This window comes from Rhamphochromis sp. 'chilingali' (genome assembly GCF_963969265.1).
Source record: "Rhamphochromis sp. 'chilingali' genome assembly, chromosome: 9".
Taxonomy (NCBI): Eukaryota; Metazoa; Chordata; class Actinopteri; order Cichliformes; family Cichlidae; genus Rhamphochromis; species Rhamphochromis sp. 'chilingali'.
The window spans coordinates 33,342,150-33,368,522 of record NC_137936.1 but is presented as its reverse complement, the minus strand read 5'-3'; the positions used below and the strand labels follow the sequence as shown (position 1 = coordinate 33,368,522).

Here is a 26,373-nt window from a genome sequence, read left to right as displayed (position 1 = left end):
ACCCTCATCATTTTTCCGTTATCCACAGGAGTAAGTTTGTGTAATGATAATTTATAGTTCTGAGAAACCGGAAGGATTGTGTCGTGTGGTTTACATCAGGAAATGGAACATGGCTTTCAGGCTGAGACGCTAAGTCACGCTCCCATCACCTGGCTGCAGCTGTTTGACTCATGATTCACCATCGCTCTTTCATTCCTCATCTGACAAGTAGCATTTGATCATACTGACTCAGAGCGGCATTATAAACCAGACTGTATTTGCAGCTATAGCTTCCCTTTCCAATGTCAACTGTCTCATTTCTGGTATTGTTTATATGAATACCAGTGAAGGTTCAGTGATTATAGGAATTAGTTCTTTGAAATCAAAATCTGTCTTTCTAAATAGCATAAGCACAAACTGCATATATGTAAGACTGGAAAAATTACAATTTAACATAACAGACAGTGTCCCATTTACAAACCTACATTGTGCATCCAAACTTTTATAATCATCATATTGGGGTTTTTCCTGCAAAGATACATTTTGGGTACCTCTAGATGAGTTTTACTCCAAGTCAGATAAAAACATAGTAATTTCTTAACTCACTGTATTAATTTGGTTTCTGTTTAATGAAGCAAAATATACATTTAATTTTTAAAACCAGATTATCAGGAATAAATGGAACTACAGATTTCTGTCAATAAAAAAGAAAGACATGCCTTTACAGTATGCATACAGTTACCTACAATAAAAATAGATACATTAATATAAAAATGTAAAACAAAAACAAAACAAAAAAAAAACCACTTGTCATGTCTATCAGCAAGGAGGATGAGGAGATTTAGACAAACATAAAGCTGTTTAAGGGAAAATGAAAGAGAGAAGATCTGTTTTAGTAAAATATCCCTTGGATTTAGAAAATTCACATTTGATTCACATTTGTGTCCAGTACCAGTATTTGTTGCCCTCGTTCAAACTGGAAGGTTCAAAATACAAAAAATCTCTTTCCAGTTCAGATATGGTGTGAGCACCATTTAAAGCCATCACATCAGTTATTTACTGTCTATATTGTGCAGTGGATTGTGGAGAAATTTCTGGCTCTAATTTTAAGATCTTTTTTAATGATGAAAAAATGGAAAAAGTAGCAAGTAAATGTACTGTAAGAGTCAAAAGTGTTTTAGCTCTAAATCAAATTTGAATAGAAAACAGAAGCATTTGAAAGCAACACCTGCTGTCACAGGCACGTTAGCATGAGCAAAGGTAGATGCCGCAGGCAGAGGAGGTTTATAAAATATGTTATCTGAAGTGTGACATCATTATGAGGTTGCCAGTTGATGATGTTGCCTAGTAACAGAGAGAAGTCCCCCAACGTCAAACTCAATACTGCACTTACCCAGCATCATATCAAGCAAGTTTGATGTTGAGATGGGCGACGAACAGACAGATTCATCCGTGTATTAGTCAGACTGTGTATTGTGTATATGTGTGTTTGTAGATGTTTGTCTAATCTCTGCTGGGCACAAGAAGGCTCATTTTGTTTTATCTCAAGCGAGGCACAACACTGTATCATCCTGATTCGCTCTGACAAAGTGAAAATAAACCAGCTAAATAATCCACATGCTCTGAAAACTCTCTGTTAGATGCTCCGGCCTCCTTTTAACCATAGTGTATGTTTTAACCTGGAGGTCAAAGTGAGCTGAACCTTTAGTGCTGCAGAAGCTTTTACATTTTGCAGCAGCAGACGTGAGCGTCCCTCTTTTTGCATCTCCCTTTCTCTCTCTGCGGGTTCCCATTTCAGATTTGGCTGCCTCGTCTTTGTCCTGTCTGAGCCTGTATCGCTCTCTCTTTGTCACTGTTTACTCTTGCCCCATCTATCTGTGTCTCTCTTCATCTTCTCATCAGTACTCTTATTCTCTCACTTTCCATCTCTTTGTGTTAACCTCCCTGTGCTCTTTTTGTGCTCCGAATCTTCATGCATGGCCCCTTTTCTCAGTGTCCCTGTCTACTGCTCCATCTCTGTTAGAACAGTGTGCCGGCTGTTAGCGGTGCCCCAACGTCATGGCACATGGCTGCGGCATCTTGGCTATAAATAACTCGGTCTCGCAGTCCAAGACAGGACCGAGAGCCAGAGGGAGCGCAATCTGCTGTCTCCCTCAAGAGATGCTCGAAGGGGAAGGCGCGAATAAGATGGCTCACTCTGCACTACCTTCACCACTCAGACCTTCATTGTACTTTATGTATAAAATGGTTGTGAATGCAATTATTTTTCTAGAGAAGTGCAAATTTCTGGTGACCAAGCATTTCAAGTACGTAGCCAAAACAAAGGTTAGAGCAATAAATATCAATGCATAATGTAAACAGACACCTTGAATTTTCATGAAGATGTAGGATGGTGCTAACTGTGCTAACACAATTACAAGTAACCGTCTGGAAGGTTTATCCCTTTTTTTTTTGCTGCGTGTTTCCTTCAGAAAGAAAATGTCACTCTGCAGTGTTGGTGACATTCAAAGGTTTGATTGATGACTGCAATATATCAGTCTTTCACACATCTCTGTCGAGTAGCTATGTTTGGATTGATTTACGGGTCCACACAGGATTTTAGTAACTTTCATTTCATTTGAATACTAGAAGAAGAGTGCTACATTGTAGCGAGCGACACTGATAAGAATTAATTGATGCCTGTGCCCATCTTTATGTGAGTCCCGTCTTTATTGATCCCTTTATTGAGTCCTGATCAATGTCCTGTATACACGAAGAAAGTTTGTATATATGTGTAACTGTGTGTGTATTTACTTATATGTGTATGCACATCAGTCTGGAGAGTCAATTGGTGTGACTCTGCTTACTGCAATAAAGTCCTTATGTCTGGTCCATTTTGCAGCAGTAAAGATTACTTGTCACCAGACCAAGAGGGTCCTGTTTCTGTCTTGATCCACTGGAAGTTTGACTGGCAGCTTTGGTTTTGTCATTTTTCATGATGGTTACCACAGTGCACACTGTATGGTTGCTGACCATGTCCATCCCTTTATAGCCCCTGTATTATATGGCTCCTTTTACAGAGATAAAAGTCGCAAACAATAATAACACAATTAAAAAACGATATCAATAGTGAAGCATCTTAAAACAGAATAAAAATAGATTAAAAAACCTAAATAACAAAAGACTGATTGTACATTGTACAGATTTTCTGATGGCTGCTTCCAGCAAGCTCAGACCATCTAAAACCGGTTTCCCTAACATAACAATGAGTTCACTGCACTCTGCAGTCACCAGATCACAATGGAAAAGAGCACCTTTGGGATGCTGCAAATCTCCTGTTCATATCTCCATGATACGAACAGGAGATTCATACCATGGATGCGCAGCTGACAAACCTGCAACTGCTCAGTGATATTAAGATAAGATAAGATAAGATAAGATAACCTTTATTAGTCCCACACGTGGGAAATTTGTTTTGTCACAGCAGGAAGTGGACAGTGCAAAAGTTATGACGCAAAAATTAGAATACAATAAGAATAAATACAGTACACAGCTGTACAGAATAGAATAAAATAATATACTATATACAGTAGAATAAAATAGAATAAAAATATACAATAAGATAAAAATAGAATACGAATGCTATATACAACTGAGTAAAAATACAACGATGCCAGAAAAGATTATCATGTCAGTATGGACCAGAATATCTGAAAAATGTTTCCAGCACCTTGTACAATCAACAATATTAAGAATTTTGGCAGGTCTGAAGGTAAAAGTGGGTCTTAAGCTTATAATAGCAAGGTGTAGCTACTAAAGTGTCCACTGTATCTATTGTGAAGACCCAATCAAGGTGTTAAAATTGTATGCACAGAAAATAGTATTTCTTCTATCAGTTCCATATCATACAATGAACAGTCAGTTGAAATTACACCCAGTAAAGTTTTGTCATAAACATAATTTAAAAAAAAGATTTTGGTCCTTAAAATAAAATCCTGCTGCTTTGAGGGAGATGTCAAGAAAGTGTTTTATAGGAGGCAGTTGCTCGCGGTATAAAGGGAAAAAATAGATTGAACACTGCCTGAGGTGTACTGAATTTTCAAATGTCAATTAGAAATCAATGAACTTCTTGATCTCAGATAATGAGAATCAATGAATGTGCAAAGAGCTGGATGCTTCCCTCTCACTACACGTTGTTTCGAGGATTTGTTTGTTCTGGCCCTATTTCTGGGCCTGTGAACTCGTAGACAGAAGCTTTTCGATAGAGTCATGTTGCCTTCAGCGAGCTGTCACTATCAGGCTGATTCTACAAGTCAGGGGGTTTTTTTGTTCAGGGTAAGAAAAGCTGCCGGGTTGTAGACCATTTTTTTGTGTTTGCGTTCAGAGTTGTGATGTTGTTTTTCAGTGAGGTGAAAACACTGGTTGACACGTCCAGGTTGTCTTCTTCCTATGGCCATATGGAATACATAGCACTTCACATATTGTCAATACACAGTCCATTAGGTATGCTTCTCTTGCTCAGCATTTCTGACTGCTTCAAGGAGATGGCAAGCTTTCCTTATCAGACGTCCTCTGCTTTGAGCATTCTGTGTGTTTTTTCTTTATTTTAACGATAAAAAAGTATTTATTCCAAAAGTCTACCTATTTTTAAAAGTTGTTACTTTTAGTTGTTGCAAAAAGGATTCCTTTGACATCAGGAATCTTTTGTCTGACTTGTGCATTATCCTCTCCCCTAACATGCTCTTTGTCCTCTGCTTTATTTCAGACCACTCTAAAAGTAGATGTGTGTTTGTTTCTTCCAGGAGACAGTAACCCCAAGGAAAGCAGCCCCTTCATCAACAGCAGTGATGCTGCCACAGAGAAGACTCAGCAATATGACCGCAAGAACATGGCCCTGTTTGAGGTATAATGCAATACTCCGCATACACACACATACGCACATGCACACATTGATTTTGTTAACACACACAATCAGATGCGATGGTAAGAAGCAGGATACACTCGTTTTCACAATTCAGTGATTGAATAGGGGCTCTGACATTGATTAATGAGGGTAATTACTGTGTGAAGGGCATGTGGGAACCTCAGGTTAAAGCAAGAAAATCTCAGAGTGGTGCAGGATTGAACCTCAATGAGGCAATTTGCCTCCGCTCTGCACAGATATATTTACAATGTCTTCTCAGTGGGATTTCTAGATTGAACAGGAAAAGGGGGTTTATGGTGTGCACACTTGTTTTTGTTTCAAATGAGCTGAAATCCACAAAAGAGGATAGCAAGTAGATTAAATGGCTTCTTATCTGCAATGATCTATGGAAACAGCCACTAAGTGATTGGTCATTTTATAGAGTTCCCTTGTTTGATTGAGATTGTTAATAATATTGGCTAAAATGCTGATTGCAACCTTCCTGTCTGCTTGTTTTTCTGCAGGAGGAGATGGACACCAGCCCCATGGTGTCATCTCTTCTCAGTAGCCTGGCCAACTATTCTAACCTGCCTCAAGGTAGCAAGGAGCATGAGGAGGCTGAAAACAATGAGGCTGAGTCATCACGCAAGAAACCTGTTAAGGTATTTATCTTAAAAATATATGCACTGAAACATACAACAGATTTTATAGACAAATAAAGTACCAAAGGTCAACTACTCTAAGAGAGTACCATTCATTTAATTTTCATGGAAAGCTCAAATGTACCCCTGTTAGAGGATCAGCATTTGGAAGAAGTAGATGAAGAATATTAACAGAATTTGTTAATTTGTTGATAAGAGTACTATATTTAGTTGTATCTTTAGTTTGCATCTGCCTACGTAGCTTATCAAGTAGAAGTTACTCAGCCTGAAAGGCACTGTGAGAGCAGCACCGTTACATCAGCTAGGTTAACAATGCTTAGCTAATGTTAATGAGGGGAAGCAATGGTCACAGAATAAACCAACTCAGGCAACCAATTGTAGCATTATTGTGAAATATATGTCTGTGAAGGCTCTCAGTCATCCAGGTCATCGGCGTCTAAGGAGCTTGGAAAGAAAAGCGCCTGGACTGTACAGTGCAGGGACGAATGCCCAGACCTCTACATTGGAGAGACCAAACAGCCACTTCACAAGCGCATGGCACAACATAGAAGAGCCACCTCCACGGGACAAGACTCAGCAGTTCATCTGCATCTAAAGGACAAAGGTCACTCTTTTAAGGATGCCAATGTTCACATTTTGGACAGAGAGGACAGATGGTTTGAAAGAGGAGTGAAAGAAGCCATTTATGTCCACTGTGAGCGACCATCTTTGAACAGAGGCGGGGGTTTACGACACCAACTCTCTGCCATCTATAATCCAGTTTTGAGATCCCTTCCCAGACGCCTTAACGCCCACTCACATCCTGGGCCATCAGGAAATCACATGATAGGGTGGGGCCAGGTTTCATAATGAGCTCACCCGAAACCCTGGTTGATTGTGACCCACACCCGTTTTCACACCTTGGCTCATGTGATTAGGTAGAGGATCACCAGAGGGTCCTTTGTCCCTCTTTGGGGGGAAAACTCCCACTGGGTTTAAATCTGGGACTCTCCACCATTTAACCTTAGAACTGAAGAAGCTTCTCGGATGAGAGGTGAAACGTCTTCAAGCAACTTAAACAAGTCCAGACGCTTTTCTTTCCAAGCTCCTTAGATTGTGAAATTTAAGCATGTACCAAGGTTAGCCACACTTTCACAAAGTCAGCATTACATACAAACAGTATTTAGGGGCCAGTCCCTGCTATCGTCGATCCAAATACCCTTGCTGCTGTCTCTGGCACTGAAAAATGGTGGAACACACAAATTGGTCACTGGATTGGTCTATACAACACGCTAACCTATACAGTATGGTAAGTGCAAATGCATGGGAAAACAAGGTTATCTCTGTGATGCAAAAGGTCATAGAAATGTTGTCACGAGCACAACACGAGAAAAACTTTATCTGTGTTTTATTTAAGAAGATATATTCATCAGAGACACCTTTTAAAGTTGCTATAAGTGTTTCAGTTCATAATCAGTGTATTTGTATTCTTAGTTGTATTGTTATATTATATTTTTGTGTATTTTCTCTGGCATATTTTGACCATTTTTTGCCGCAAAAGGCAATTATTGCGTCAACATGTGACTCCGACAGAAGCAAACACTAAATGGTAAAATGTGGATTCAAATCGACTGTGTTATAACTGAGCTGCTCCATTAAAAGTGCTTTATCTGGAAAAAGCTGGATGTAATGTGAATGTGCTGCAGCGAGTGTAAAAAACTAAAACTGCGTTATAAGATCAAGACTAGTGCATAGTAATGTTTATAACTCCTGATGTGTTTATCTGTTCTTTAAAGACTATAAGGAATATATTTAAAATGCTTAAAAGAACATAAATGTTCAGATATATTTGTGTGCTGCATCTTATTAGTTAAATGTTACAGCAATAACAGTGTACTCCAGTGCAGAGTAATGGTCTTACTGGCTGCAGTATAAAAACTAATGTTGAAATGATAGTGTAAGCTGTCTTCAAAAAATGGGCCAGGTTTTTGGTTATGAAAAATTATTTCTTCTTAAAAAAATTACTAAAATTAACTTCCACTGACTTAACTCCCCGCTCAGTATGATGCAATGTGCACAGATAAATCTTTTGCCTGTGGATTTACATTTGCAGCAGTAGAATTATTTATGGCTCTTCCTGGTTGAAAAACTCGTTCAACCAGAAAGGACCATGTTCCTGTTGCCAGTGGATGGTCATTAAGTGTTACCAAATATAGAGCTGCAATTTACATAAGATCAAATAATGTTTCCCCAACAGCACAGTCTTAAATTGTTTTGTTAACACAGTCACTGGAGAGCCTGAATATCTCCACCAGTTTAGGACTTGCCAATCATTTTCTGTTGATATTATAAATCCCCGGTTCATGTTATGGGTTTGCAGCTTAAATGCCACTCACTAATGAGTTCCTTCCATATCATCCCATGATATTTTCTGCCGTTGGTGTCGAGATGCCAGCAGGAAGTGGTTTACTTTTCTGGCTTTTTCTCAGCACTTGATGGACAGACTGCTGCATTATTAATCCTGTGGGAAATTATGGTGTTAGGTATGCAGTGACAAGCAAAGCTGAAACTCAATGACAAATGATAATTTGTGAAGGAGCTCATGCCAAATTAGGACAACAGACTGATGGAAAGTGACACGTGTTAAGATATTTCACACCAACTTTTGAAAGTTTCTGACTTCAGAGTTAACCCACATGAGATAAAACACACATTTAAAAAGTGAGACGCTACAGCAGTGACAGTTTGACAGCTTTTCAATGACCTTTGACACTGTCTGTCTTCTCGTGTGTCCAATCAGCCTATCTCTCCCTACCCTTATATATTTGCTTCTATCCACTTCTTGTCTTCCTTCCTGTCCTGTTTCTCTGTCACTCAGGTATTTTTTTTCTTTTTAACCTTGAGAAAGATCAGTGATGATGACATGAGATGCCAGTTCACCTATTATATCCAATTCAGTATGTACTTTTCCTGCTGTGGCTCCAGATGATTCCAGCATCTAGGTATAGAGCAGATCTGGGAAAAAGAGTTTAAATCAATGGCAGGGATAAGTCTAAGAAGAGTAATACATCTGTTTCTTTATTCATGCTTGTGTTCAGAAATCTGACACCAGATTGAAATAGTTACTGTCTTACCAATCGGTGACCCCTAGCAACCACTGGTCACCTGTGAAAAATGTGTATTCCCTGACTGGTTGGTGAGTGATTACTGGAAGTCGCTGGGTGAAATTGGTCGTAAAGAAGTATACAGTGCTACACTAAAAACCTCATTGTAATTCTTTGGCTCATTAGCACATTACTACACAGTCAGAAATAGGGGTACGGAAGGAGTACATTACTGTGCCCCAAGGTACAAAAATGACATTAATACAGTCTAAGGACAAATATTGGACCTCGGGGGAACTATCTGTACCTTTTTTAGCGTCTGAAAGGTACATACATGTTCCTTAATTGTGAAAAGTACTTATTTGTACCCATTCTTTCAAAAGATAAAGTACAGGTTGATTAAGCTCTTTTTGATTAGAGGTTGTTTTTTTTTAATTCTTTTTGACAGTAATTTATTTGCAACTGTATTGATTTAAGCATATATTTTAGTGTTTTTATTTTATTTTTTATTATTTTCATTGCTGTTGTTGTTTTTGTATTCCCTGAACCCCCCTTATTTTTAAGCTGCTTTAAGAACAACGAATTTATTTGAAAGAAAAAACAGTAAAAATGCATTTAAACATTTTTTTAAGAGAGCGTTTTTTTTTTTTAAGTAAGTATTTGGATGAATTGCAAAAAAGCACCCTCGGAGTGCGAGTTGAGCCCATCCTCACAACATCAAACAAAAAGTAGAAGAAGAAACTCAACGAATAGCTGGTGGATTCTAGAACTTTCTTTAAATGCAGCAGGTGCCATTTTGTTTTATCAACGGACGGAGATGGATTACGAACTTGCAAGTCCTGGTGTGCTCTGTTCACTTTCAACCGAGGAACTCTTAACAAAAATACAAGAGTGGGGCTTAGAGGTCACCGAAGCTGAAGCTCAGCGTTTCAGAGGTAAGTTTTATTTAAAGAAAAATGTAGCGTAATTACTAATTATTGGTTTAGCCTAGCTTAACGTATATTAGCAATTTAGCTAGTTTCGGCACTCTCTTAGCTCAAATTATGTCTTTTTACAAACGTTTTTACAAACGTTTCATGTGTAAAGTTGAGGTCACAGTTCTGAAAAATGAAAAATGTGTACACATAGTATTTGTATAAGTTTGAACTTATATATGTGGTTCGGCCACAGTCTATGGGTTCGGTAACCCCTGCGCAGCGGAACGGCGCGAAATTTGATTCCCTGGTAGCTGAATGCAGTTTACCGTTAGTGTATTAATGGTTTAATAAAATCACGTTTTTACATCCACTCCAAGGCCATTAACACACATGGGCGGCGTTTAAAGGAAATATCTTGACGCCGCACTTGTTTAAAATATAACAAGGGTGTCGCAGCTGGGGTTTGATAGTCCCGTTTTCAGCAATGTGGGAACTTTTTCAGCATGTAATCTGAGCTTGTAATACGGTCCTGCGGGTGTTATCGCTATAAGTAATCGGTCTGAAAGAACAGACGGCAGAAACTGTCGGAAATCTGGAGAAAGGAGTCACCTTAGTAGTGAATATTAACAAATTACAGCATTCTAGTCTTTTTTTTTTTTTCTTCCAAACTTGAAAGGGCACAAAAGCATGCTCAGACTCTGCTCTCCTGTGTCCAGTAGTCCCAAACAAACATCTAAATTTAAAAATGAAAACTTTGCATATCAAGAGGATTCACTCTAAAAAATTTGGTTTATTTTATTTAATTTGCTGATTTTTTTAATGAATATTTCTTTGAACTGAAAGAAGTTGTACAAAAGGTTTTAATGTGTGTGATATACGGTTTTTACCCATGTAAAAATGTGGTGTTAAATATTCTTACATGGAATTTAGAGTTTGTACTACCATTTATCTTGCAGACAATGAGGTTGATGGTGACACAGTTGACTGCGGTCTTACTGAGACTATGGTTGCATACCTTTTCCAAGGATCCTTCAAAAAGCAGGTTAAATTCAACCAATTTGTGTCAAGGATGAAGGAATCTTCAGTGACGCTGACTCTACAGACTGTCTCTCCAGAAGACTGGCAACCATCTACTTCGTCAACTTCAATAAGGTATTTTCTTATTTATAATGAAGTTAGTATGTCTGAAACATACATGTTGGCCATTATGCACTTTTAGGATTTAGTTAATATGATCATTTTTCCTACCATATGTATTGTTACTGTAGTGTTTTATACTTCAATTCATGCAATAAAAACAAACATTTAACTGTTTTCACAGCAATGAAAATACTTTGAGACTGCCAGCCTCTTTTGAAATTCCAAGATTTCCCAAAAATCTGCAACTAAAACTGGACAACAAAGAACCGTGCCATAAAAATCCAAGGGACAGACACACAATAATCAGAGTTCTATATGAAGCTGTGGCACAGTATACTATGTAAGTTAATCAGGGTAATGTTAGCTTGTTGCTTTAGAAAAAGCTGAATCTGTCATATTGAAAATAAACGCTACATTACTAAGAAACAATAACTGACACTTGATAAAGTTTGTTTGTCAGCAGTTGCTCTAACACTTATGTTTCTTCTGATATTACAGGTATCCCACAAATTCTGAATATGTGCAAGCTGTGAAGACGCTGGTAATGAAGTATCCTTTCCTCAAGGATCGTGAGGGAAATGGTTATGTAAGTTAAATTTAAAATTTGCATAAGGTTCCTTCAAGATTACAAAGTAAAAGTGAAGCTTTTTTCAATCTTGTTTTGTTAGTAAGACAATCTGTAGCCTCTCAGTAGGTTTGTATGAAGTATGTTTACTGATTCTTTGTTGGGTGTATTTTGTGTAGATTGTTTTTACAGTAACTTATGTTTCTGTTCAACAAGCACACATGGCATATGTCTTTGAGACGTAAATTCAAATCAGAGCGGGCACCACTAGTCGACAGTGAGGCAGTGAGGCGTTGTAAGGAGAAGTTTGGTTCTACGAGGAGAGGGCAGCCTAATAAATGTCAACGAACAAGTCAGAGAAATGTTTGTCAGGTTGGTGTGAGGGACATCTTGAGCTATAAAATGTTCTTGCCTCTGTTATTACATCTAAAACTAAGGATTAGGGATGCAACTGTACCCCTTTTTTCAAACCAAAACTATACCAATACTTGGATTAGAGCACTTGCTAATACAAAGTACCAGTGCTAATACTTCTACCTCACAAAATATTATTAATTAGAAGGCGCTAAAAGAGGGTGAACTAGATTTAAAAAAAACCAACATTTTAAATATGACTCCAAAACTAAAATTTCAAGTTAACAATTAAGATTTTATGTGAAATTATTTCAGAGTTTCCATATTTTAAATATTGGTTCATGGTATCGGTTAACTTTAAACAATACGAGTTCTTTGTGATGCACAGATCGTGTCAGCTCTAATTGTATATTTAGTCTTATGTTGGGTTTCTAATCTGTTTTGACTTTCTCTTCTCACTCTTGCTTTCTTTCAAGGGACCATGCGTCCAAGGAGAGGATTTATTATCCATCGACGCCCACTTAAAGGTCTTACAGTGCCAATATCAGAAGATGCAACCAGATACCATGGTGGTTCATAACCGTATGCAGCAAACGTTTGCTTGGCGGCAAAAAGAAATTGCAGATGGTATGCCTGTGGAGGATGTGTTGAAGAAGTACCCCTTCTTAGGGATGCCTACTGGTGTAAGTCAGAAAGCTGAACTGAACTTGGAAATAGCTGTCACATTTAACATGTTTATAGTAGTAAATTTTATTTGCCCTTGACCTTGCTTTCTTCATCTGTCCCTCTTTCCTTTTTTTGTATGTTCATGTAACTTCTTACAGTATTGTTGTTAAATTCTATAAAAAAAATAATTATGCAGCACCATACATAATTAATATCAACTTTAGATTATTTCATTTTCATACACTGTTATTTTGTACTGAAAATTAATTTTTTACTTGTAGCTGTGCAACGAACTCGGGTGGATCCAACCAACAACGGGTAATGTAAGCCAGCGATTTCGTGAAGGGCTCTCATGTGTTGCAGCAAAGGTGATTGACGTTACACGAGGGAAAACCCCACTCTACCAGCTCTACCTTGATGCAAGAGAGGAGGCTCTCACTGATGACCTACCAGGTATTTGCTTTCAAGGCTTCCATTTTATATAATTTTTATAGGTAACTGGAAATGCCAGATAAAATGCATGGGTGATCTTGTGTTGTTTTTGGGTTTTTTTGGCAGATCTTGACACAAGGGCTGCACTTTTATTCCTGCCATACGTCTTCAAGGAGAAACTGGATCTCTTTGTCATACTTGGAGAGGTGTGTGTATTAAAATATTTAGTCTATATAAAAGGAAAACAAATGTATCTTTTGTTAAGAGACTAAGATATTGCTTTCCTCTACCTTCTCTTTTGACTTCAAAGGTTCATCCGAAAACCCCCTATCCAACTGTGCAGCTACTTCATGAAGACTGGAAACCAGTGTTCTCCAGAAGCGCTCCAAACATTGTGAAGTTGGATGGCAGTGAAGTGTGCAGAAGCTCGTGTATTTTTGAAGGAATCATCTCTTCTTTCTGCTTGTATTTTGTCTTCAACCTTGCTTATCCAAAACATCTGAAGAACACCCTGATTTTTCTCCAAAAGTACATTGTGAAAATAGATGAGGGTGAGGACCGGCCTCTGCCAATCACAGTCACCAGACAAATAAATCTTCTGTATTGACCACCATGCCTCAGCCATATCAGTGCTCCAAATGTGGCAGAAGAACCTTTAGTTTGACAAAGCTTATTCAGCACATAGGACTTATTCATTCCCATGATGCCAATTTTGATATAACCTGTGGACTCAGTGACTGCTGTTCTTCCTTCAAAAAATATGAATCTTTCAGACGACATGTGTATAGGAAACACAGAGAACAGGTGTTGTGTCCCCATAAAGACTTAGATGAAAATGAGCAGGAGGTAGTCAGTCCACACCCAAATGAATTTGCAAATGACATGACTGAAAATATTGAAACCCCTCCATCCTGGGATGAATTTTTGATAAATTTCAGAGACAATCTTTTCAAGTTCATTCTTAAGTGCAGAGAGAAAAATTCTTTACCAGTCTCTGTTCAGGAAGAAATTGTGGAAGATGTAAATTTTCTGATGTGTTTTTTCAAGGAGAACTACGATGCTTTTATAGCATATCATTTAGAGAAAATGGGTCTTGATGTGTCTTTGTGTCCAGAGCTTAAAAATGTCCTGCATTCAAATGAATTTTTTGAGAAGGCTTCAACAGCTATTCGATCTCCTTATTTGGTCAAAGAACATTGCAAATCAAAGCTCAACATGACAGAGCCTGTTCATTGCAAATTAAGAGACTCTGTGGGTCATACAGTTGGCTCGTATTCATATGTGCCTGTTGATAAGGTGCTAAAAAATTATCTTTCTCATGAAGACATACAAGATCACATTTTTTCAAGTGGCAATTTGGAAACTGATGAATTTCTAACAGATTACTCTGATGGAGAAATCTTCAGACATCATCAATTCTTCAAGGATAACCCAAATGCACTGCGACTCCATTTTTATGAGGATGAATTTGAAGTACTTAATCCTCTAGGATCTAAACGATCCAAACACAAACTTAGTGCATTTTATTACACTGTAGGCAATTTGGACAAAAGGTACACTTCTCAGCAGAGGCACATTCATCTAGCGTTATTGGTACGCTATTCTTTCGTTAAGCGGTGTGGTTGGCATGTTATCCTTAAACCTTTGCTTGATGATTTGGAAAAACTTTCCACTGATGGCTTTACTTTTACCATTGATAAAACTGAACACACTATTCATGCTGCTCTTGCAACTTTATCTTGTGATAATTTATCAGCTCACATGATTGGTGGTTTTTCTATGTCATTTAACACTGGTAGAATTTGTCGGTATTGCATGGCTTCTTATGAAGATATGAAACAATCCTTTGAGGAAGAAAGCTTTGTTTTAAGAACATCAGAGGTTCACCAGTATCATCTTGCACGAATCCAAGAATTTCCGGATGATAAAACAATATATGGTGTAAATAGTTCATGTCCTTTTGACAGACTGAGTTATTTCAGTGTTACGCAAGCTTTACCACCTGATGTAATGCATGATCTGCTGGAAGGTGTAGTTCCTCTAGTTATGAAACTAGTGATTTGTAAAGCCCACACTGAGAAGCATATTACAATTAGAGAGATCAATGAAGAATTGCAAAAAATGCCCATCGGTCAGAATGACAAAACAAACAAACCAGTACAGTTATCAGAGAGACTTCAGAGTGTTGGTATTGTTGGATCAGCATCTCAAAAGTGGTGCCTGTTCAGATTGCTGCCATTTCTGATGGCAGACCGTGTGCCACCTAATTGTAAATATTGGCATGTTTTTCTTCTATGTCGTGAAATAACAGAGATTGTAATGGCTAAAAAAGTGCGAAAAGAGAATATTTTATTGTTGAAGTTGCTTGTCCATGAGTTTCTCACAAAACTGAAAAGTGTATTTGGGGATGTAATTACACCAAAGTGTCATTATTTAATCCACTATGCAAGACTGATTGAAATGTTCGGCCCTCTACGTTTGTTATGGTGTATGAGATTTGAAAGTAAGCACCAGTATTTCAAAACGTTGTCCCGCAATTGTAGAAATTTTATGAACATTGCTACAACTTTGAGCAACAGACATCAGTTCAGACAGTGCTGGGAGTTTTCTAACAAAAGTTTACTTGGTGAATTTGAAAATGTTTTTGGAAAAAGTGTGACTACACCATTTTTGTCATTACCACTGGAACTGCAACAAGCACTGACAGTCTATTGTGGCTTTTCTGAAGTTGATAGTGCTAAGAAAGCTTTCCAGCGTGTGTCAGAAGTAATTGTGAACAGTGTCAAATACTGTGTAAGAGATGTGTTTGTCATTGATGTACTGCATTCAGAGAAGATTCCTCTGTTCTGGCAAATTAAGTACATATTTAATATTGACACAATGTGGGTCTTTTGTGGAAAAATTCTCATTCCTCTGTTATATGACAACCATTTTCATTCATACAGTGTTAGAGTTGATAGTGAATGGACGTTGCTAAAACCTGGACAGGAAATTGATGTTGCAGCTTATGACACATACTCTGTTGATAACAGTTTGTATGTAACAGTTAAGCAATGTATTTAAGAAGGTAATAAATGTGACAAGTATTTTTGACTTTGTATCTTCAATTTTTCAAATCCTGAGAGGAAAAATATAGGAAATCTGTGTGTAGATACTGAACCTTTAGAAAGACATTTTTGTACTCCTTTTAAGGGTTCTTTTTTGTACTTTATACTAAGGGTACAACTTTGCCCTTTAAAGTACAGGTTTGACGTGTAAAAGGTACAAATTACAAGGGTACAAATCAGTACCCACAGTTTAGGGTACAGAACGGTACCTTAGAGGGTACCACCCCAGTGACAAGCCATTGTACCCCTATAGGTACATTTCTGTACTTTAATTTCTGAGTGTGTACAGTCACGCATCATTTGCATGGAAAATGCTGATTTGTCTATAGACGCTTCCCAGCTGCTCACCGACTTGTAGTGAAACAGAGAACACAGAAGCAAAAGATATATTATTAATCTGCAACAAACATGTTTCAAAATGCACAACTTTTATTTTTGAATTCAAATTTTGTCTAGAGATAGCCAGCAACCACTCCCCAACCGGTTGGAGAACAAATCATTTCCTCACGTTTTGAGCTCAGTGTCTTCACCATCATATTTGTGGCATCCATTTATGTCCCTTTAAAGTTTTCTTGCCTTTTTTACATTTTAACTTTTTATCCAGCTCCATTAAACTTAAATGTGTACAGTATTCTATTTATTCAGTGCCGAAAAACCTTCAGAACATTCCCAGCAGCCCCGCTTGCACTTTTTGTTTAGTGTTAGTAACCTATTTTAACATGCTAACTAAACTCATGTGGTGAACATGGTAAGCATGGCATCAAGTAAAGATCAGCATTTATTCATGTTTACAGTTACACAATGACATTGGAAACAGGTTTTTATATTCCATGATGATCATAATTTAACCCATATGAGCAAAAACATTATGATATAACAGTTTTCTTCAAGTGTTATCCTACCATGCAGGCAATTGTATTTTATTTAGTTATGAGATGTGAGGCTTCTGCCTTCAGCTTTTTTACAGTTTAAATCACATTTAGACATCAACAGCAGCCTTTACTTCCAAACACAATTTCAGAGTGTATTGAGATAAGCCACAGACCTCATTGTGGACAGTTTTCACTGGGACTGCTGTCTGCTCATGAAAAACACCCAACAGATCGGTTTACTATCAAGATCAATGGGGCAATGTTTCTGAAAACAGATGTAACTATGCCTCTTACTGGTTTCGCTTATCCTGTTGGAAGCAGCTAAGGACAACAACCATGTACACGAGCCTAACATGCCGTCACTCTTGAACTAGTTGACAGTGAGGTATTGCCACTTTGACCCAACCCTCCCAGTTGTTTGAAATGTAAGGTATATTTGTCCAGCTGTCTTTGGCTCAGATATCACTATGGTATAGCACTAATCTCCCCCCGTCATCCGAACTCCTTCAATACTTGAATTAGTCTCCAACTGATCCGTAAGGCCAGCAATGTTGTGGGGATGGAGCTGGACTCCCTCAAGGTGGTGTCGGAGAGGCGGATGCTGTCCAAGATAAAGACAATGTTGGATAACACCTCCCACCCACTCCATGACATGCTGGTCAGTCACAGGAGCTCGTTCAGTGAGAGACTGAGATTACAGAAAAGCACCACTGAACGACACAGGAAATCATTCCTGCCTGTGGCCATCTCCCTGTACAACGCATCCACTTAACACACTGTTTGCTGCTACAGCTACACATGTTTCTTTTCCAAATATTTATTTATAAGTGACTTATGTATGTATGTATGTATATATATGTATATATTGTACTATTCTTAGTTAGCGTATTGTCTGTCTTGTCTTAATGTTGGTTTAAAATGGAGCACTGTAACAAAAAATAATTTCCCCCAGGGATCAATAAAGTATTCTGATTCTGATTCTGATTCTGATGCTACACCAAGCTGCTGGTCCTCCAATCAGTAGCCCATTCCACAGGCAATCTCCCCATCGCTGTGAGAGGCTTTTCATTAAGGCAGCCTGTAGCGCTTTATCGCTCACACAGCGGACTCAACCCTCCCAAAAAAAATCACCTTCCCTCTCCATTTCTCGCTTCACTCCACCTACCGCTCCCTCTGTCTCCTTTATCATCAGTCCCCCAAGTTAGGATGAGAGTGAGTTGTGGAAGAGAGAGACAGAAGCGGTAGCCTTTTTGTTCAGTGTGAAAACCAAGATTAGAGATTTGGATGGCGTGTGACATGAGGGATCAGGCTGGAGGTCACAAAGGTTAAGATGGAAACCAGTCAAAGCTAATCTTCTCTGACTTTACCCATTTACAGTTTTTTGCAGTCACTCTGGTGCATTTCTCAGATCAGAATTGAATTTCAACACCTTCAAATCATCCAGTCACATCATAAAAGCAGGTTTTAAGTTAAGGCTGCTGATTCCTATATTATCAATTATGTGTGTTCTTTTGATCAAAAGCTATTTTGACCATGTGAAGTGGTTCATTGGGTTTTCATAATTTGTCAAGAATTTCCTACATATTTTGTTCGACTTCTCATTTGGAAATACAAAAGGCAATTCAATATTGTTTTACAGCTCTGGATACAAGCACAAAGGGGGAAAACCAGGAATATTATTGAAATGTAAACACCTGTTAGTTACAACTTTAAATGGCAAATCATAACCAGATGAATGTAAAAGATGGTTGTTTTCTGAAGACTCAAGCTAAGGATTTTCACCCTCAGCATGTTTGTGCTTTAAAATCAGATGCCAGTGTAGATGTGACTGGGAAACCAAAATGACAGTATATATTCATACACTAGTCACTTGTGAGTCACAGTGTGTATTATGCCTGCCCTAGAGCAAACCTTGGTCTGTGTTCTTATTTAATTACCATAATTTTCAATTTGACCATAATGTTGCATAATGTTATAAAAATGTTTGACACTATCAATTATAAACTCAACAATTATTGATTATGTAATTTTGCAGATCTTAGCAATATATATCTATTAACTAAAGTTAATTCACATTAATTAATTTATTAATTATAAATGGTAAACTGTTAGTGTTACAACCTGATTTTCAAGTTCCAGATTCCCACCAGCTTACAGTAGCAACAGATACCTTTGCACCGCAGCACATGGAGAATCTGGTGATATCTCATCAAGCCTCTGCAGGCATCTGCTGTGATATATATCATTTTTTTAATGTGTCACAAAGATGTCAACCAGTTACAGTAAAACCAGTAAAACTACAAAGGTGATTTGTGATTCTCCAGCAGAACTGTTGCAGTCGATGCCCCACATGCAGTAATCTGAAAGTCTGCACTGTTTAAATTGTTCTATGCCAGACAGGAAAAAAGAGCAGCCTTGTCATCAGATTGTCATCAAAGAGGTTGTTTACATCAGAAAGCATTTCACAGTAGAGTATGCAGTTTTATTAACATCACTAAGCTGTTTGACTTTTGTATTTGTAAACAGTGGCGTAAGAATTTGTCACAACTTGTCTTGTTACAGGCTTTCGCAGACAATCCATTGTATGCAGCTGTTAGTTCTGATTGTTTAGAGAAAAAATCTTATTTGAAAAGCTGCTTTTATGTTTTTGTAAATGTTAAGAATCATTTTCGATATCTTCCAAAGCAACTGAGAAAACTTGTACAAGAAGGCAAGGCTTGTTTTTTTTTTTTTTTGTATATTGGCAATATCTCACTTTAGGCATTCGATTATTAACATTTGATAAAGCTTTGCTAAAATACTGGGTTCTGGTTTAATATATAATAATCAAATACCACATTTTCTCCTCTGTAAATGTTAAAATGTTACAGCTTAGTTTGGGTGTGAATTTCAGTCTCTTTACCGTATCCCCAAATCATCTAAATATAACATTTAATATACTCTTGCTGCAGAATAACGTGAAAAATAATGTGTCTGGGAAGTTATCTGAACATGAACACTTTAATCCTTGGTGTTTATTTTACGTGTGGGTTGAATTAGTGACTAACTTAGGGCTCAATCACACAGATCTAGAGACAGGGTAGCAACCACAGATCAAAAAGGAAAAATATATATTCCCCAAGTGGTTGGTGGAGGTTGCTAATCAGTCTTTAGGCATGCAGCTTGTAGTGTTTCTAGTTGTTAATGTATAGATTTAGTTAGTTTTCAGTATTTTTATATTCTGTTTCTCAAAAAACAAAAACAAGCAAACAAAAATAAAGATAACGTATCCAGCGGTATTTTCTTAATTGTGCTTTTTGTATGCACAACAGTAAACACAATGCAAACATATGAACCTCTTTTATTCATGTCATTTTCCAAACGACTACACTTGCCAAGAAGGAACACTTGTCCATATGTACTCTGCTTTTTAGAGTGTAATGTTCCCCTTACATAAATGTTTCCCTTCTGGGTGTTTTATGATCTTTGCTCTCAGCTCTGACCTCACCCCTCCCAACCTCCCTTTCTCATTAGACTGGCATGAGATCAGCGTTCCCATCAGCTGCTTTCTGAAGAATGTATCGTGATTAATGTGAATTCATGTTAGAGCAGCATGCACGTGTTCACAGTGGGGAGAAATAGAAATTTCACAGATACCGGGCTAATAGGCTCAGTAGATGTTTTTGTTCTTCTGAGCCTATTAGCCCGGTATCTGTGAAATTTCAGATTATTATTTATTTTACATGAAATATCAAAAACGTGTTAAAATTCACATCTTTAATTGACGTGTTTTGTGTAGCAAAAAGTCCCCAAACTGGATATGTTCAGTATGAAAAAAGCAGCAAAATTTAGCATCTGTCATCATCAAATGACTGAAAAATTAAATCAATTTCAGTATATTTTGCCAATTATTTTTCTGCCAGTGAGCTCATGGATTAATTGCCTAATTGTTCCAGCTCTGCAACACTAATAAAAGAGAAAATAAAGATATAATTTCAAGATGTTAAATCTTTCCCAAGATAAATGTCATTTACATCAAATTTGCACAAAATTAATGATTTGACTGAAAGAATTAGGAGAAAAATGATCCATCTTCTCATCTAAAATGTCATTGCTTAAGTTCTCTTGATTATTATGCTCATTTGTATCTACCACATAGTAGCTTAGAGTACATTTTCACCTCACGTGTCTGTTTCTGGCATGTCACTCTTGATCTTAATTTGTAAACACAAGGGAGCAGCAGTACATGTGCATTAGTGGAAAAGGAGTCTGTCAGCCTTAAATCTGAGAGTGCGCGTAAACAGCGGTTTCACAGCTGGCTGTAACACATGAGGCTTTGTGGTGGAACCTAGAATATTCTAGTAACACATGTAGATGCTATTTAGAGGTGGTGCGTGTTGATTTCCACAGAGGATATTTTGCTACAGTGTTTTTATTTTTTATTTTTTAAAACACTTTCCCACATACAGACGCACACACACATAGACAGAAACCCAGCTGACCGCAGAGTGACTGGTTCATCCACAGCCGGTCAGGAAGACTGATGCTCGCTGGTCTCTCCTCTTGCTGTCTGTTTAATAATTCAGCACACCTGAGCAGAAACACATTTGCCCTATCAGCTCCGGTTTGGCCAGCAGAGCGTGCAGATTGCGTTACAAGCTCCCAGTCTGCCTCCCTCTCTGTTGTTACCCCCCTCTCCCCCCACCTCCCCTGACCTCACTCGCTTCACTTCACGCCTCGGTCTCTGCCGGTAATGAAAATAATGAAACAGTTGTGCGGATCCCCCTCCTCTTATCCACCCCCTTTATCTGTCCTTACTTGTTCTTTCGTCTCCTCTTCTCTCTCCTGAATTATACCAAATCAGGTAGAGAAACCACCCATATGTTACACACAATGCGCTACTTTAATGTATTATCAAAGTGACAAATTAATCATGAAATAATTATGTGCACTGATACCACTGATTTGCTGCAGGAAGTGGAAACAATTTCACACTCTTGCATTCAATTATATGATTCCACAGTAACATCGGTACATTTCTATCAGCAGTTCTCCACAAACAGGTGCAACACCAACCAGACATTTAAAAGAGAATCCAGACATTTGTACATGCAGTACATATTGGTCCTGCTTGTAAGCATAACAAATTCCTGTAAGAAGTGATTTAAAAGATGTCGCTGGTTTTGTCAGCCTAAGCAGCTTGGCAGGTTGTCCTAGACTGTGAAGGCCTGGATGTTTCCCTTCCTCTCAACTCAGTCAGAAGTAGTGTGTACTCCATCTCCTCATACTTCTCTGCCCTCTTTCTCTTTCATTTTCTTTCCCTTCGGGCTATCCAGGGATTTGGAATTGTTTTCACCTTCCCTTTTTAAATCTGCACTTCCCCAAATTCAACATAGAACTGCTAGCCTCAGCAGGGTAAGAGATGTTCAAAGGAAGGTTGAACTAAAACTATGTGAGTAACATAGGAAAAGGAAGGAGGGGGGATATGGATGTATGTAGCATATAACAAATTAAATGCAGTTTTAAAGGAAGATTTATGTTATCTAAAAAATACATGTCCATCAGCTGTCTGAATAAGCTGTTTCGAGTCCCTTCCTCCTGTCTTACGTCTTCCTCTCATTGGCTGGCTTTCTCAAACTGAAGGTTTTGAACACTATGTGAGCAGGTAATAATTCTGTGCTCACAGCCAGAGCTATTCACCCAAGATGACCATATTAAGGATATTCTCTGGTTGTGACATAATACAGATCAAAAAGTAGAAAAAATAAAAAAGAAGGAGTTTTGGGAGAACAGCATTTTGTTTTGGTTAATATGAAAACTTATCATTATGATAGTATAGGTAGAAGAAAATCAAGTGGAATCACATGTCTGCTCTACTTCAAGGCAACTAAAACCACTTTAAGGCTAAGGAAACCTACTTTAGTATACATTTCATTCACAGAATCTATTGACCTGGCCTACAAAGAGCATCTGCTCTTTTTAGGACACAGAGCAGGAGCTGAGGCAAAGAAGAGGTACCAGAGATCCAGTTAATGCTTTTTTTTAAAAGGAAAATCTTCCTTTTCTGCCCTGCACAGATTTTGAAAGAATCAGTTTCTCATGGTTTATGGACAAATGTGAATATTTTCTTGTTTAGAGTTAAGATGGTCTTTAAATTAAGAACAGCATTTTTCTGGCTGTGAGAAGTCTTTCTTTTTTATAAATCTACAAAATGGTGCATAGTTGGTGTATAGCTATGTGAGAAAAATGCTTGTGATGGATATGAAGCTGAAAAGATGGCCAGAGACCGAGATGCAGTCTGGTGATAGACTTGTGCTAAGTGGTAGGGCAGCAGGAGGCAGTGAATCTGAAGTAGGTGCCACAGCAGATGTATTGAAAGGTCCTGTTGTGCATCTAGCACACCTGAGCCATCCATGTGGTGCGTTGACTGCACTTCCCAGGGGATCGGTGGGCAGCTGTTTCTTCCTCTTTCAGTGGTGCCTCGCTGGCCCTACCTGTGGCTCTGCAGCAGTCCGTGTTCCCTTTGCTCTTGGTGGCTCATTCTCCAGGGAAATCACACTGCTGGCTTGTGGCCCAGTAAGCAGACACTCCTGTGTATATGTGAGCATGTGCATTTATCAGGGCAGATGCTGGTCAGACTTGCATTCCCCATCCACAAAATGAAGTAATGAAACACCAACTGAATGAAAATTGAAAAGCAGTACTTTCAGTAAATGCCCTGACTTTTCTCCCAAGAGGGTCATTGATTCAACGCATGTACAAGCATTCAATCTGTTTTAGGCTGGTTTTCAATATAAAGTCATTACAAGCATTCATTAATTTACCCCATTTCTGTTTTGTTGCTGGCTGTTTAACAAATCCGTAGAAGTGTTTTATCTTGTTTAGGACTCTGTTTAGGCCCCCACACCCCCAATCCTGTTTTCTGTGTCTGTACATCTTATATAACAATCAGGATTTCTAGCAGACAGACAGTTTTTTTTTCCAAAGCCTCCCTATTGTCAAAGCTGGATTATAATTTATCACTCAGGCATTAGGTACCACAGACACTCATGCAGCAGTCCAACACTGAAGGTCTGCTTGATTGTGGTTTTCCATTGTGTGGGAGAACAGGCGGGGAAAATGACATTTTGCAGTCTGGAGAGAGTTACTGCCAACTTTGGTTTTGTTGTGCTTCTGTGGATTGTGGTAGGGCATAAACACCTTGTTGCTGTTGTAATACTCAATTGTATTTACACACCTTTTAGCGCAGATTATTATAATCTGCATTATCAGTCGTGCTTTCAACCTGCCTTCCTCTAAGTCTACAGTTGTGTATGAAACGCATTAAAGGACAAAAATTATACTGAATTTTCTCACTTCTCTGTAAGCCTTTCTGACAAACTATTCTATTCAAGATGTTATCTTTTTCAGATTCCACAATCTAACCTCTGCTATTTCAATTCAAAAAGACATACTCTTTTTCCTTATCTGTATTTGATAATAATCAACCCCTGTAGGAAGCTGATATTATACAACTCTTTAACAGTTTCCAGTGAGTGAATACTGCAAATGATCTGTCCGTGTGATGAAGAGCCCAGCGTGTGTGTATTTAACACAAAGCAGTTGTTAACGAGTTTTTGAGACTTCTACATCATCAGCGTGACTTCTTTTTACGCTCAAAAAATGACATAAATTGCATGACACATTTTTAATGACTGAATTGCAAAAATATGGCTTATGTAGCAAATGTGATACAAATTCAAACTCGTATATGGAGATTAAAATTTGATATATTTTTGCATATTTTGTCTAAAAGTTCAACAAACATCATCAAAACATTAAAGATTTCTGGCAGTTATTTCATGGTTCAGGTTTTGAAGGGTTAACATTACTGGTAAATGGACTGGTTCTTATTTCTTATATAGCACTTTTCTGCTCTGCTTGAGCCCTCAAAGCGCTTTATACAACATTCACACACACATTTATACAAGTCTAAGTGCTTTCTATCTAACATTGACACATTCACACTCTGATGAATGTATCAGGAGCAAGTCAAGGTTCAGCATCTTGCCCAAGGATACTTTGGCACCACACCAAAGCAGCCAGGGATTGAACCACCAACCTTCTGTTTAGTAGATAACCTGCTCTACTTCTCAGCCACCCCAGGAAAAGAGATGAGCAGCGAGGAAATTCTTGTTGTTATTAGATTCACCCACCTTGAAAGGAATTACAAAGCTCCAGCTTCCTGAAGGTGTTTTGTCTGTGATATGTACGTGCACACAGGCTTTCCTTTAATAACATACCTGTTGTTACAAACTAACCTCAGCCCACTTTGTGCAGTGGCAGCAATTTTGAGTCAAACAACAAAGTGCTGATGGCAGGGGTGCCTTTCTGCCTGCAGCACCTAAGTGCTAATGTATATTACACACCAAGTCCCTGAAGGACCTGCCAGGGGAAAGGCAGTGTTTTTAATTACAGGATTGCTGCTGGGGTGAGAAAGAAGAGAACTGAAAAGTTATAAGAAGACCTGAGGAGAAGTGAAATTGTGTCTTAATTATCCTAAATGTGTGTTTTTATTTTGAGTTTCTTGGATTTTAGTTCTATGAATTAAAATTTATTTCTCTGTTTGACTTTAATACTACTCCTACTGTTTGTCTGTTTTTTTCATTAAATAAAAACTGAACCTTAAAGCAGAGTACAGTGATACTGTGCTGTCTTTCTGACGAGCAACATAACATATATCAGGTGCACACAGACCAGAGATATACACTAGAAGTAAAACCACCTCTTAGATAATATATATGTAGTTTTACAAATATGAGTCCTTTCAAGGTTTACACTGGGTTTGTCTACGCTGACATGCAGATGATGAGAAATGCTCTCTGCCACACACTGAAGGGCACAGTGAGTAGCAATCTTATTTACATACCCTAGACAACTGACAAAGTGTGCAAATAATAATCATATAGTGGGAGATATGACAGAGATGAATGGGGTTTGTTCTCAGCTGCTCCCTCGAGCAACCTGCGGAGCCCAAGATGTGGATCTTTGATTAAAGCACAGCGAGCCTGAAAGCTGAGAGGTTCCCCGCTGCGAGGATTAAGTTGTGCGAGAGGTGAAGCTGTAGATTACATGTCAGCCATATTAAAGACAGAGTGTACACACACAGGGAAAATATGACAAACACCTTATGGAAAAACTGAAGTGTCGGATTAACAACAGTGCAGTTTAGATTTACTTTGTTAATCTTGCAAATAATAGAACAAGAAAACCGGAGGGGAACTAATGATTATTTTTATAATCTCTTCATCTACTACTCTTTTTGTTGATTAATAATCAATATAACATCTAATCCTGCAGCTGCAAAAAAAAATTAAAAACATTGAGTTTCCAAGGACATCTTGAAGAGGCTTGTGTGAGCAAATGCCCAAAAACAAAAGAAATAATTGATGAATATTTCTGATTAAAATTGCCGCTGATGATAATTCAGTTGTGTTAGCCAAATAGAAATTTGTAATCAAAAGCAAAGAAAACATTAGGAATCACATACAGTGCTAGGCTATGTGGTAAACCAATGGAAGATTGACTTATGCTGGAATCAGTTGCATTTTTTTTTGTCTTCTAATGGTTATCCAGTCTTTAAAATACAGAATATAAAGCTGCTACCATGCAAAAACACAAATGTTTTACAAGTTTACCCACTTGTCATTCTTTTACAGCTCTCTCAGTTGGTGGAAGTCAAAACACTCATCGGTT

The 26,373-nt window shown here is 38.1% G+C and overlaps 2 protein-coding genes and 1 pseudogene across 4 annotated transcripts in view; 2 read left to right on the top strand and 1 right to left on the bottom strand.

The window, feature by feature from the left end:
- The window catches only part of LOC308403159 (N-acetyltransferase 8-like), a 561,295-nt gene that overhangs the window by 171,865 nt on the left and 363,057 nt on the right, over positions 1-26,373 (bottom strand). The window lies entirely within an intron of this gene.
- slc12a5a (solute carrier family 12 member 5a) overlaps positions 1-26,373 on the top strand; it is a 202,352-nt gene that overhangs the window by 132,328 nt on the left and 43,651 nt on the right. For both annotated transcript variants that reach the window (XM_080890761.1, XM_080890762.1), the window contains exons 2-3: positions 4,761-4,861; positions 5,386-5,523. In XM_080890761.1, coding sequence (XP_080746887.1) covers positions 4,761-4,861; positions 5,386-5,523 — 239 coding nt within the window. The remainder of the gene's footprint in view (positions 1-4,760; positions 4,862-5,385; positions 5,524-26,373) is intronic.
- Positions 9,386-15,758, top strand: LOC308402140 (sterile alpha motif domain-containing protein 3-like; annotated as a pseudogene). The gene is made up of 9 exons (XR_013974835.1): positions 9,386-9,541; positions 10,480-10,675; positions 10,845-11,003; positions 11,162-11,249; positions 11,445-11,600; positions 12,059-12,265; positions 12,530-12,701; positions 12,807-12,886; positions 12,991-15,758. The product of XR_013974835.1 is annotated as a sterile alpha motif domain-containing protein 3-like (transcript).